At 36.8% G+C, this 14,676-nt stretch overlaps 1 protein-coding gene across 1 annotated transcript in view; it reads right to left on the bottom strand.

Annotated features, from left to right (window-relative positions):
- Positions 1-1,775: 1,775 nt before the first annotated feature.
- Positions 1,776-14,676, bottom strand: part of CPQ (carboxypeptidase Q) — a 521,738-nt gene continuing 508,837 nt past the window's right edge. Inside the window, exon 8 of the mRNA XM_004474687.4 lies at positions 1,776-2,244. Within this exon, the coding sequence (XP_004474744.1) occupies positions 2,081-2,244 (164 nt within the window). The 3' untranslated portion in view covers positions 1,776-2,080. The remainder of the gene's footprint in view (positions 2,245-14,676) is intronic.

Genomic DNA, 14,676 nt, shown 5'->3' with positions numbered 1-14,676 from the left:
GTGGGAAAGAGTTTCCTGCCCTACCTCCAGTAGTAGCAGAATTCTGCTTTGTACTGGTATAAGATTCTAGGTCCAAGAGGATTTTCTGGCCCTCTTCCAGTAGGTTAAGGCTTTTACTTAGAATGAGAGAAGGATCTACAGGAGTACACAGGTCTCATGCTTGTCTGCCAGTAGCATCCAATCACTACCACATGCCTATTCCGTCCCAGGGATTGCTCTAGTCTTCTGCCCTGCTCCTAGTTTTTCTCATGAGCCTGTATTGGGGACTCATGGAAACGGCTTTTCAATGAGTGTGAATTCTCCTTGTGTCTGGGGCTCCCAGCTATTTTAAACAGATAGTCTAGAGCACAACTAGCTTTTAGGACTTCATTAACATTTCAGCTGCTTTTTTCCTACCCTCTTTTAAGGCACACACCTGCTCTCCCATGTTCTTTCAAAGGTAAAACCATACACATGTCACATTTCTCCTCAGAGGAGCTTGCCACTCTTTGGAATACATTCACTTGGTTGCTTTTGTCCTTCTGATGGACACAAGAGAAATTATGATTTTTTTAGCTTATTCAGCTTTTTCTTATGAGAAAAGGGCAACACTGTTTGCCAGCTTTCTGAATATGAAACAAAAGAGAACTCTGTTCTTCCAAAACATACTTTGATCCTTGTTTGACTTCTTATGATTATGGTCCATTATCTACAACCCTGAGGGGAAGAAAAGTGAATGCCTGTCCCACCAACCCTTTAACATTCTGAATAAGGACCTTTCTACTTGAAGGGAATATCCCAGCCTCATGTTCATTTCTAGGCATAGAAATATGAATCTTTCTCTTAAAATCAAACTTCTAAAGTAAATTCAATAGCAAATAACAATGCTCTCTAAAATGACTTTACCTTTGTTCACTTATCTCACAAGGTTAGGGTGAACAAAGGATGCTGGACTCATTATATCTTCATGTGAAGATAAGCCCCTCTTGTGGGCCCTAGACAGAGTTAGATGTTGAAGCATGTTTTGTCCAACAAAACTGCATGGCCTGTTCTCCCCTACAAGGATGCGCAGGTCTCCATCAGAGGGAACTCTGCTAGAGCTTTGCTGTTCACAGTTGGGTACTGAATTTCTTGCTATGAGCAGAGGGGTAGAGCACTCTCTGTTCTCTTCTCAGACCTCTTTGGCTGCTGACTCTTCTTTGGTTTGCCTTTTGAGCCTCACCTCACCTTGGCACTTGCCCTTGTCTTCCCAGCTAAGAGCTTGGACTGTGATTCTAGTCCTCCTGAGAGTCACGTTACCTTAAGTTGCTCTAGGCAAACATCCCTCTCAGTTTATCCATCTCTAGTACCTTCCACTTCATGGTCACTCTCCGTGGATGAAGAGAACTGTTTTCTCTCAGAAACCCTGTGAAAGTTTTCTCTCTGAGACCCAACTTTGTTACTGGCAAAATGTGAGTAAGCCCCAATCTTGTGGAGAAATTTTATGAAATGTACAACACAGAAATGTAAAGTGAAATTTTTATTTATCTAATTATAGACCCAGTTTTTAGTAAGGCTGCTGGATTGTGTATACTTGATTGTTTCTGTACATGGTAAAATCTTTTTTTCCCCTGTTAATTAAAAAAATCCAAATGTCATTAAAAAAACTCAAACAATATAAAAATGTACAATTAGAAAGCCACAAACCAATTAAGATCATACTACTCCCTTTACTCCTTCAGTAAACAACATAAAACTCATAAATTGATGCCATTGTATTTGATTTAATACTTATAAATGAACACATAAAACCCGGGGAACTTCCGAAGATTTATTCTGCATTTACTTTCAGAGTAGAAACAATATTTTTTTCAGGTGGTATAAAGAAATGCCCCCACTGTGATTCCTATCATATGTTGATTCTAAGTGGAGACAGGGATCACTCCTTATTCTAGAAACAGGCAATTCAAAAAGTATCAAGAAAGGTGATAACAGAAAGTATGAAAAAGGGCTGTGCTTTGAAAACCAATCAGATAATATTGTTAGGTGAAGAGAGGCTTCCCGAAGCTCCAGACCCAGGGTTCCTGCCTGGCAGGGGAACACGGCTTCCTTCTTGCCCTGCCTAGGACCTGGGCAGCATAGCTTCCATGTCTGCCACGACGTAAGAGACAACAGCCCAGACAGCGGAGGCAACGTTCATCTCCTTTGGATCCATCACAGACATGGTGTCTCCATGGGAGTGATGGAAAGAGAAATATTTATTTAGGTCGTCGAGTAGACTGGCTCCTAGAAGAAAAGGGGAAGAATTCTTAGTGGAGTATTTTGAAAAATACTGTTAAACAGCTACTCAGAAAATACTGACATCCCTCCCACTTTCACTCTCGCCTGCTCCTACTAAACAGGCTGTAATGGCAAAATAATGATTTCCCTAGCCTGCCTTGTAGCAAGAAATGGCCACGTGACACCATTCTTGCTACTGGGAGATAAGGGTCGGGCTGTGGGAAAGTTCTAGGAAAGCCTTTACTTTCCTGACAAAAGAGTCAGGAAAATGCTCCTTCAGCCTGCATTAAAACAAAAGTTTGTTGCTGCATGGGACAAAAGCCCCCACACAAAAAATGGCAGAGTGGAAAGACTGAGGAGCCTGGATTTAGAAAACACTTCTACTACACAGAACCAGCTCTGCACTGCCAACTCCGGGTCTACTTGTTATGTGAGGAAAAAGAAACCTTGATTTGTATAAGTACCTGATAACAAATGTCCTCAAATTTATTTAAAAAGCCAACAGTATATCTTCTTTGTATCCATGAGGGTGCAAATTATGTACCATCCTGGATATAAAAGAAAGTCAAAATTCCTTTTGCTCAAGTTTTCCTTTTCCAAATCACTCATTTACTTCCCATGGCCATGGAACACCCCAACAACCTACAAGGGTCCCAGCAGGAGCCTCTGCCCCACTTGAAAGCTTTCCTCCCACTCAAGAGTGAAGCTTTTCAGTAGTTCTGGCTGTGGATCAGTACCTCAGTGAGTCTTCACTGTTTCTTAGCCCTCAGAACTGAGCTTGTCAATATTTGATTCTGGTTTCAGGTCTTTAGCCTCTGTTCTTATTTATGTATTTAATTACTCACAACTATTTCCTTGTGAAATACACCATATAGACAAGAGATTGTGGAGAACATGAACATGTATTATAAAGGGCAACAATATAAAAAGTATGCAGATATCTGGGAATCAATGCAAGAAAGATAGAATCGTTATTTGAAGCCCATTTTATACTCCTCCCTTTAGTTTCCTTTCTCCCTTTTAGAGATACCCACTATCCTGTCTTGCTTATGCTTAAATCACTCCTTGCTTTTCTTTATAATTTTATCACAACTAGGTATATACCATATACATATATGATTTATTGCTTAATATTGCCCACTTTTGAACTGTATGCTCTGGGTATATTTCTGTGATTTGCTTTTTCTACTCAATCAATGTGAAATATTATTTATGCTATTGTGTATAACTGTAGTATTTTCATTTTATAATGCTATACATTATCTCATTTTATTTATCCATTCTCCTGCCAAAGGACATATATGTTATTTCCAGTTTGTTTGTTTTTTTATGTGCTGCTATTAACATTCTCTAGTGTCCACAAGTTGGAGGATTGCCAGTCTATAGATTATGTGTACTTTTAACTTTCCTTCTTTGTAATTCCCAATTGTTTTCCACAGTAACTTCAATGCATGCTTCCACTGTCCATGTATAATCCTTTCTGGGGCTTTACAACCTCTTATCTTGGTACTGTCTAGTGAAGTTTTGTTAATGTGGTAGGTGTAAAAGATTATCTCATGATTATAAGTTTTGAAATTATTAGTGAGACTGAACATGTTTTCATATATGTATTTTTTGGTCATTTATGTTTTCCTTTTTGTGAAATGCTTGTTTGTGTTTTTTGCCCATTTTTCAACTGATTTGTCTTTTTCTATTGATTTGTTGGAGTTTTTTTAATTTACCGTATATACTAATCCTTTGTTGATAATGTTTGTTTATATCATTTTCCAGTTTGACTCATTTTTTGCTCCCTCTTTTGTGTCTTTTGATGAACAGATGGTCTTAATTTTAGTGTAGTAAAATTTATCAATCTTTTCCTTAATGATTTATGCTTTTTATATTTTGTTTTAAAAATCCTTTCCTATTCTAACATCATTAAGACATTTTCTGATGTTCTGTTCTAAATCTTTTAAAGTTTTGCCTATTTTTAAGTTCCCTATCCATTTAGTATTGGTATTGACTTTTGTTTAGGATGTGAGGTAGGCCTCTATTTTTATTTTTCAGTTGTCCCAGCAAAATTTTTCAACTAATCCTCTTTCCTCATGATCTGCAGTATTGATTCTGTCGTGTATCAGTTTTCTTTACATATGTGGGCTTGTTTTGGGGCTTTATAATACTATTTGTCTATTCCTCTAGCAATATCACACTACCTTAATTATTATTACTTTCTAATTCTTAATTTCTGGTGGGTAATTTCCCTTATTATACTTCCTTTTCCTCCTCTTCCTTCTACAAGAGTGTCTTGACTATTCTTGACCATTTGTTCTTCCATATCTTTTGCTAATTTTCTTTTGTGGATGGTTTATACTTCCTGTTCTTATTATATACATATATTTTTTAAAATTTGCATTTTCTTCTTAAAACTGCCCAGTATTAGTATCAGGAAATATCTGATTCATAAAATGGCAAGTATAACACCTTTTTATACACTCTGGAATAGTTTATGTAAGATTAGAGTTATTTATTTCCTGGTTATTTTGTAAAACTCAATTACAAAATTACGCAAGTCTCAGAGTTTCTTTATGATAAAAAATTTTAACTGATTCAATTTCTTTCATGGATATCGGCTCCTCAGATTATGCACTTCTTTTTTTTTTTTCCAAATTCTACTCAATTTATTCATTTTTTTAAAAGATATTACATTAAAAAAATATGAGGTCCCCATTCGCCTAGATTGTGCACTTCTTGACTACATTTTGGAAATGAGTTCCCTAGGAATTTGTTAATTCTACCTAAATATTCAAAACAATTGTCATATAATTGTCAATAATTTCCTGTTATCTTTATGTCTGCAGCATCCATAGTGATGCCCTCTTTGTCATTCCTGATATTGGTCATTGGCATCTTCTCTCTTCTTCTTCTTTTTTCACCAATCTTGCCAACAGTTTGTTAGTTTTATTAGTCTTTTGAACAAAAGAGGAAGACAACTTTGAGTTTTTTGGATCCTTCCTATTGTATCAGAGTTTTTCTTTCATTGATTTCTGCTCTTATCTTTATTATTTTTCTTCATTTATTTTCTTTGACTTTATTCACTTATATTTTTCTAACTTCTTGAGTTGAATGCTTGACTTATTATTTTGGAGATTTCCTTTTCCACCAGCATAAGTGTTTAAAGCTACCATCTTCCCCTTAATACTGCTTCAGTTGTATCCCATAAGTTCTAATTAATACTTTTATGATCATTCAGTTCTAAATATTTACTAATTTCTCAGTTGACTTTAAATTCTCATAAGTTTGAATATATATTTTTTAATTTTCAAAAATATCACTCCCTGGTGGTCTAGTGGTTAGGATTCAGCGCTCTCACCGCTGCAGCCTGAGTTTCATTCCTAGTCAGGGAAGCCCTTCTTCTGGGAAGTGGATTTGGGCCAATGGATAGGGTGTCTGCCTACCACATGGGAGGTCCAAGGTTCAAACCCAGGGCTGATGTGCGCAAGGAGTGCTGTGCCACGCAGGGGTGTGCCCCGAATAGGGGAGACCCATACACAAAGAGTGTGCCTGGTAAGGAGAGCCACCAAGCATGAAAAAAGTGCAGCCTGCTCAAGAATGGCACCGCATACACGGAGAGCTGACACAGCAAGATGACACAGCAAAACAAGATGCAGATTCCGGGTGCTGCTGACACAAGCGGACACAGAAGAACACACAGCAAATGTACACACAGAGCAGACAACTGGGGAGAGGGGTGGGGAGGGTAGTGGGGAGGGGACCAGGGAATGGGAGAGAAATAAATAAAAAATAAATCTTAAAAAAAACCAGCAGCATATTAAAAAAAATTATGGAGTTTCTTTAGTTCCTTTTTCATTTTGGATTTCTAATTTTATTGTTAGAAAATGGGATGGTGTATGACACAAATTCTTTGAATTTTGTTGAGATTTGCTCTATATCCTATTATGTTATCGGTCTTTACAAATGTTCTATGTGTACTTGGAAAATATGTGCTTTTTGTGTTCTCTGTATGGCCATTAGAGCAAGCTTGTTAATTGTGTTCGACAAACCTTTTAACTCCTTACTGACATTGTCTATCTGTTCTATCAATTTTGAGAGAGAGGTGTTAAAACGTCTCTTTATGGTTTTTATATGTTTATTTTTCTTGTGGTTCCAGTAAAATTTCTTTTTTATATATTTCAGAATTATGCTAGTAGAAACATACAAATGTGAATTTCTTCCCCTTGAAGTAAATGTTTTATTAATATGAACTCATATTCTTGATCTGTAGTAATGCTTTTTGTTTTGAAGTCTAGTTTTTTCTAATATTTTAATATGGCCAGCTTCCCTTTGCAGAGTATTACTCTAGTATTTCTTTTCCCATTGTTTACTTACAATCTTCCTCTTTCCTTATGCTTTAGCTATTTCTATTTTGAATAGCTTATTGTTGAATTATTGAATCTAATCTAACAATATTTGTTTACAATTGGAAAATGTAATCCATTTATGTGACTGTGATTATTAAATTATATTCATTAATATCATCTAAATTTTTTTTTTATTCATTAACTTTTTTAGTTTTCCTTTTTTCCTTCTTTTGGATTTATTGTTTTCCTCCTCTCATTCCTGCCCTATTCCCAACTCTATTATTTTGGAAGTTATGCTTTCTCTATTCTTTTAGAATGTGGATGTTACACACTCTGTTTCTATACTGTCAGTAGAGAACTTAGAACTCATAGTTCGCATATTTATCTTAATAAGTTTAAAGTTAATCAATGTCTTATATTACATAAGGATAGTAGGGGTTCCAACTTTTGTCTCCTATCCCAGATTCACTCATTATTCATTAAAACCAATGCTCTAGGCAAATAGTGATTGACAGACATCCTTAGACAAATGTCAGATTCCTGCATTTCTTAATCTCTATAGATTCTTACTTTATCTTTTCTCATCTCTGAGAAATTCCCTTACTTTGCTTCCTGCTAAACCATGTATTGTAAAAAATATATATATTGTTTTATCTAACAATTTCTTTTTTGAGGGAATGGCATGAGAGTTTACAAACATCTGCCCTACCATATTGCTAAGGTTCTCCTTCCCAAGCCTCTACATACTCTGTAGATTGACCACTATTATTCCTGAGTCCTCTATTGCCCTAGGATGTTGTCTAGATTTTCTCCAAGTTGAACCCAAGTTTTTAAAAACCTTGTACCAAGGTTTCCTACTAACTATCCTTCCAAAATCCTTCTTCTGGAAAGTAGTTTTATTTTCCCTCGTATTTGTTCATATTTCTTGCTGAGTTCAGCTGTGATGTTATTAATCACAATACAAGCCAGTGAGGCAAAAAGAAGTATTTTAAAAAAGCTCAACTATGAGCCCTGGCAATTAATGGCTCCAGTGACTGTCAGCAAATGTCCCACATAGCAAATATTAAGCTGACGATACCTATCAAACCCTTCATCAGTGTTCAGGCTTCTTCCACTTCAGGGATTTTCTTTTTAAACTAGTAAAGCATGTTTTCTACCTATAGCCCATAAAGGGTAGTATCTCACCATCACCATCCAGTCTGATAATGAAAAACCGTTATTGGGCAGGGTGGAGTTGAGGTCCATATATGTTCTGAAGGTTCAATCTAATTCAACTGGATGCATATTCACTAAGTCTCTACAAAATTTTAGGCAGTGGGCTAAGGCTAAGACAGACATAAAGGTGATAAAGACACAGACTCTATTCTCAAAAATCTTACTCTGAAGAAGGAGCAGGGAAATGTGTACCCAAGTACACATAATCAGAATGCAATGCGTACTTTGAAAAAAAGACAAAGAAACGGTGGGTAGCTCATGCAGTTGAATGTACTTCTGTGATCTCTAGACTTGGCTAGGTCCCCCTGCTTTGTGCTCTCTGTACTTCCCTTATTATGATTTTATAATTGCCAGCATCCTTTGTTGTAATTGCTTATTTAGTGCTTGCATTTTCCCACTATATTGGAAGCTCTCTGAAGGCAAGAGCTTCTGTTTTGTTTCTCACTGTGTCTTCGGTGCTGATAGATAGTGAATGTGTATGTGTGGCATGAATCAATGTATGAAATTAGCAAATTTTATGAGAGAACTGGGCCTTGAGGGTTCTCTACCAGTCAGAGTCCTTGCAGGAAACAGATGGGACACTCCAAGAAGGTAAATTAGAGAATATAATGAATGAATTACCCACAAAGTATGGTCAGGGTTGAGCAAAACTGACAGGAGATGGTGAGGCATCCTGGCTAGCAACAATAGGAGCCATTACCACCCTTAGGGCTAAAAGGGGAAAGAGAGAGTGACTATTGGAACCCAAAGAGAAGAGCTATAGCTGCAGTTACAGCTGTAGAAGAAGGCAGCTGAAAGCTCTTTAGTTGTTAGTGGGAGGAGCCATGTAGGAGAGCCAGTGGAACCAATACCCTTCTGGTGCTTCCCAACATCCTGTGAGGAAGTATATTGACCATTATCCAATTATAAGCCAGAGGGCAAGAGTGATTCCCTAATGCAGGTCATAAAATTTGGCCTTTAGGGGCAAAGTACAGGGTGGAGAAGGGAGAAGAATGATACAGAGGGATAAAATATCTAATATCTGGCACAGGTACCTAGGATGTCAATAGACGGAGATGGAGAATAGGCATTCTAGGTGAAAGGAATAGAGTATGTGAATATTCAAGTTTGGGTGATATAGAGTAACTTGGGTTAATTATTGGCAGATAAGTGGGCAACCACTGGTAGAAGGTCCTAAGGGTGAAAATATAGTGAATGTAATTCCTAAGTAGGGAGTCACTGGGGATCAATTAGAAGGAAGATGGTGCAAATAGAGCTGCACCTTGGAGCTGTTCCAGCAAATGTGGTGATGGCGTTGTGTGGATGACCATAGTGTGAGGATGCAGTTGGGGGAGAGGTGTAGTTTGGGAGAGAGTTCAAAAGGATCGGATGATGACATCTTAGCCTCTGGAATTCTCTGGAAGGCATGCGACTGAGAATTAAAACACTTCCCATTGGAATGACTAGGAGTCCATTTTAAAACCAGAAGACTCTACAGTTTGAGCTCACAGCACACCCAGGAGGGACCAATCTGTGTGTTTATTTGGTTTAGCTAGAAGTATTTAAACAGAAACAATAACATTTAGAATTAGGTGAAACTGGTAGGGAGCATATGTTCTGTGGACCTCAGAGAACATCAGGTGAGTGTCAAATTCAGTGTACAAGTTAAGGATAGAATCAAAGAGTTCAAAGAATGAAAGTCACTGAAAGTGGATGGAGGATGAATCAGAATTGTGAACATCAGAAAACAGGAAGAGATATTTAATTCCAACAGACAGAATTTGGCTAGCTTGGAGCTTTCCTTCCATTGAGCTTTGTAAAGACACTGCATGGTGGCTGACAGAAAAATTCCTGCCCAAAGGCTCTAAATTCCATATAGAAAATAGACAGGCAAAAAATACTTGTGTATGTCCTCTTCAGGCCTCTGAAATTTCCTTTCTCTCCCAGACTGAAAGAACTTACTGCCTGATGGTGGGAATTTGGCTGCCTCTCTTTAATATTAGTGACTAAAAAAAGACATTTCCTCAGAGATCTTTTAAGTTCCCATGAACATTTACCAACTAAACTCCAGAAAATCAGATATCATCTCAGTGAGAACACGGGTAACAAAGGAGATATGAGGGTGGGCCTGTTGGCAAGGAGACATTTTTATCAGCGAGAGCTACTGATCTAAAGACCAGCACTGAGGGAGAGCCTGCATTTCAATTTCTGAGAGCACTGAGATCTCAGGGGTGGGGAGAATGTCAACTATACCGAGGGATAAATTGCACAGTATCTTTTTTAAAAAATTAGTATATTATTTAATATTTAATATATTTTTACTAACATAAAAATAGGTATATACTCTTTAAGTTTATAATTTTCACACAACAAATGCTAAAGAAAGCCTATATATATATTAAATTAAAACAAAAATATATTACTAGTAAATTCAGATTAACTCCCTTAAATTTAATGTAACAAATGACATCGTTTTTGCTCAAATCTTTTGACAGGTAGATGAAGGCTGAACAGAGAATCATTAAATGCTTTTTTAGAAATAGAAAGCTGGTAAAACAAGCCTGTGCCAGTATTCACCTCTGTAAATAAACTACATCCCCTTATTAGAGCAGTCCACAGTTAGGAAAATATTTCTAAGGGAAGTTTGGAATTTGTGAAAAGACGTATACTTGAGCATGTCAGCCACGGAAAAGTTGGACCTAAGTAGGCAGATTCAGCTGCCAGAACACAAGATTTAGAGGCAGATGGAGGTGGCCTAAAATTCATACTCTCCTGCTTAATAACTGGTGACTTTGGGTGAATTGGATAAGGTTCAGCCATAGTTTCTTTGGTCATAAAATGGGACTAATGATCCCCAACTTTCAAGATAATTTGGGGATTAGTAGGCACTCATATAACATTTTAATCCAGTTGTTATATATCTACAAGTTGACTAAAAAATATCAGCCTATCAGCAGCATGATCAATTAAATACAACTTGGAAAATTTTAAATTCCAATTTAATAAAGTTGTTACAACTTTTCTAAAAGATGGTACAGTGGATCATGAGTTTTATTCTCTATGGCCCCACTTTGAACCTGGTTTGGATTATTGACCCTTTTCTTCCTTCCCTTTCTAATTCTTCCTCCCCCTTTATGAATCTTTTTCTGTAAACACTCATTTCATAGAAAATATTTTCCAGCTGTGTATCTGGGTGAAGAAGGTCCAATCAATATTGTAAGAAATACCCAACCTGTGCCAAGTGCTCACAGCAGATTTCAGATTTTCACAGGGAGATCTAAGTGACTGTGGTCTGTGCAGGATATCAGAAGAAGGCTGAATATTTCTTAATTCTTGAAAAGATGGGTAGGCAAAATTACAAAGATTCTCACAGGCCCCTTTTATTATATGGTAATGCTCATTTATATGTAATTAGTGGATTTTAGCATACACAAATTAAGCAATTTTTGTTATGAGGAGTTTTTGCAATACATTTGAAGGCTTTCAAAGTTTAAATTCATGTCTATTATTTTATTGCATACATTGGCTGCTGCAGTGTTGCATGAAGGATGTACTCCCAGGCAAAGAGCTGTGGAAAATCCATTTCTCCTATACAAACAGATCTTGAACAGTCTGGGGTACATAATTTAATTGCAATGGTATGTATTGCAGACATTTCCCTGGTCATAATAATTATGGGCTTAGAAAAGGATATTATGGTCTTAATTTATACACTGCAAGGAACTTTGTCTTCCTAGAATCCATAAAATGCTAAAAATACATTTAAATTTTAATTAAAATTACTATTTCTTTCAGAAACATCAAGTCAACAAACAGCGTTACCACAAACAATTAGAAAATCAACTAATGAAATATTCAGTTATTTAATCTGTCTTTTCAAAAGGAGGACTTTTATCCCTACTATACTAAATCTCATTGAAAATGAGAATCAGAAGCAACTAATTAATATCTTCCTCATAGTTTCCCAAAAGAGAAAGCAACTTATAATAATAAAGGGAAGAGAAAGATAGGAAAGAGAAGTAAATGGATATGGAAGCAAAGGATAGGGAAGAGAAGGAAGGAGAAGAGAAGGGAAGGAAAGGAAAAAGAAAAAGAAAAGGAAAAAAATCCTCCTCTGTTAAAAAAAATCCATGAAAAGGGCTATAACTTTAGTTTCTAAACTCTCAACCTGCCTGATAGTCACGTAGAACTAAGACTCTCGAAGCCAGGGATAAAATGTTTCAGGTGTGCTGCTAAACCTCTGTACCTTCTATTTTTTCTGTTTGTTTGTTTGTCTTTGGTAAACCTGGATTGGTAGCTGGGACAGTTTTGACCACAAAGCTTAGGTCAACAACAACATATCTGGTGGACCTCCAGTTCACAGGGTACCTGAACTGCATGATAATATTTATCTCTCTACAAGATGGAAGAACTGTATGGTAGCAATAAACTAGTTGATAATTACTACGTGATTATGGCACTATCACCTCCCCACACTTGGGAATAACAATAATAATAGTTACCATTTCTTGAGGGTTTCCTGTATACTAAAGGCTTTTTGTAGATTACTTTATTCAATTCTCCCAATGACCCATGAGGGAGAGATCATCATGTGTCAATTTCAGATAGAAAAAGATTTATGTAATGTGTCTAAGTGGTAAAGACAGGACTCAAACCCTGTGATTTAAAAACCATGCCCCTTATCATTTTACTGTATCCCAGAAAATCTCTAATTGTTTTCTCTCCAGTGTGAAATTATTAACATGATTTGCTCCATTAACTTTTTTGACCCCTACCCTCAGTTCTACCTAATGATAAGGTGATGAAATTTGGATTGGAGGTATCCTGTGCCATGAAACAGAGTCAAGACGTAAGTTACATTATATCGTTGGCTGCGACAGTCTGGAACTATTAGTTTGGTGCAAAAAGAATTACGGTTTCGGATCGTGAATTTAAGTCATTATAACTAGGCTCAAACACATCTTTATTAATCAAAATAGGAACCGTTACAATCAACACATTTTTGCCAAAGAGAAATAAGTTTGCTTATTCCTGTAGCATAAAAATCCGTGCTTCGGGATTTGACGTACTCTTAGAAAGCATTTTCTGCACCCTGCTGGTTGTGAAAGCATTTTCCCTCCAAAAAATTGTCAGGATTCTAGAAGAGGTGGTAATCAGTTGGTGAGAGGTCAGGTGAATACGGTGGATGAGGCAAAACTTCATAGTTCAATTCGTTCAACTTTTGAAGTATTGGTTGTGCAAGGTGCAGTTGGGCATTGTTGTGGAGAAGACTTGAGCCCTTTCCCTCGACCTATACTGGCTGTAGGTGTTGCAGTTTTCGGTGCATCTCATCAATTTGCTGAGCATACTTCTCAGATGTAATGATTTTGTGAGGATTCAGAAAACTGTAGGGGCAGCAGACCATCAGTGACCAAGACCTTTTTTTGATGCAAGTTTGGTTTTGGGAAGTGCTTTGGAGCTTCCTCTTGGTTCAGCCACTGAGCTGGTCATCACTAGTTTTCGTATAAAATTCACTTTTCATTGCACATCACAATCCGATCAAGAAATGGTTCGTTGTTGCATAGAATAAGAGAAGATGACACTTCAAAATGATGATTTTTTGGATTTTCAGTCAGCTCAAGAGGGACCCACTTATTGAGCTTTTTCACCTTTTCAATTTGCTTCAAATGTCGAATGACCATAGTATGGTCAACATCGAGTTCTTCCACCAAGTTCTGGTGTAGTTTAAGAGGATCATCTTTGATGATTGCTCCCATTGGTCGTTATCATCTTCTGATGGCTGGCCACTACACTCCTCATCTTCAAGGCTCTCATCTCCTTTGCAAAACTTGAACCACCATTGTACTGTACGTTCATCAGCAGTTCCGGGGCCAAATGCATTGTTGATGTTGCGAGTTGTCTCCACTACTTTTTGACATGTTTTGAACCCAAATAAGAAAATTGCTTGAATTTGCTCTTTATCTAACATCATTTTCATAGTCTAAAATAAATATAAAATAAATAGCAAGTAATAAGTCATTAGCAAAAACTATATAAAGTGAGAAATTCACATTAAAATGATGTATAAAGTAACCACATTTATTTAAGAATGTATGCCAATATCAAATGGCAAATTTCAACAATACAAAACTACAATTACTTTTGCTCCAACCTAATACTATAAGAAGAGGGATGGCAGAGTCCATTGTATGCCTTTCCTGCAGCTCCGACTGAGCTACAATCTGCAGATTCCACCACACCTCCTGGGATACCATCCTATATAAAACCACCCCTCACTCTCCCTTATTTTTTTTAATAGTACTTTTTACTCTCTGTAACCATGTTATCCTTTTACTGGTTTTCTTACTGTTGCCTGTTTCCCACTAGAATGTAAGCTCCATAAGAGCAAGGACTTTGTCTTGTTCACTGCTCATACCTAATCCCCAATGCCTGGCAACTAGTAGATGCTTAATAAATATTTGTTGAATCACTGAATGAATAAATAAATGATTATTAAGTATCTAATGGAACAAAAGCAAAGATAAATATTGGTTTCCTCCTCTCTCCAGGAACTTTATGTAAGTAATTCCCACTTCCTTGCTCCTGCCTTCGAGAATGGTAAGTAGCTGCTTCTAATGTACTACTCAATATGTTCCTATACCTCTCATTACTTTTATGAAAATCATCCATAACTTGGAAATAAGCAAAAAGGTGGGCAGTGCATCCTTTCAATGTCATTGAGGAACAAATGCTACCCAAAGATTATCTAGGGAATTGTACTTAGTTTGACTCACTGCTTACTATTGATGAGAGGTCGAAGGCTTAGTGTAGTTACATGTTATTTTATAGATTTTTGTCTAGTAGAGATGACATTGATTTCTGTCCCATAGAACAGATAATCCTAAAAGTTACAGTTTATTGGCTCTAAACT

The sequence above is a fragment of the Dasypus novemcinctus genome, chromosome 14, assembly GCF_030445035.2.
Source record: "Dasypus novemcinctus isolate mDasNov1 chromosome 14, mDasNov1.1.hap2, whole genome shotgun sequence".
NCBI classification, from domain to species: Eukaryota; Metazoa; Chordata; class Mammalia; order Cingulata; family Dasypodidae; genus Dasypus; species Dasypus novemcinctus.
The sequence above is the reverse complement of the archived record's forward strand: the minus strand, read 5'-3'. Positions and strand labels throughout refer to the sequence as shown.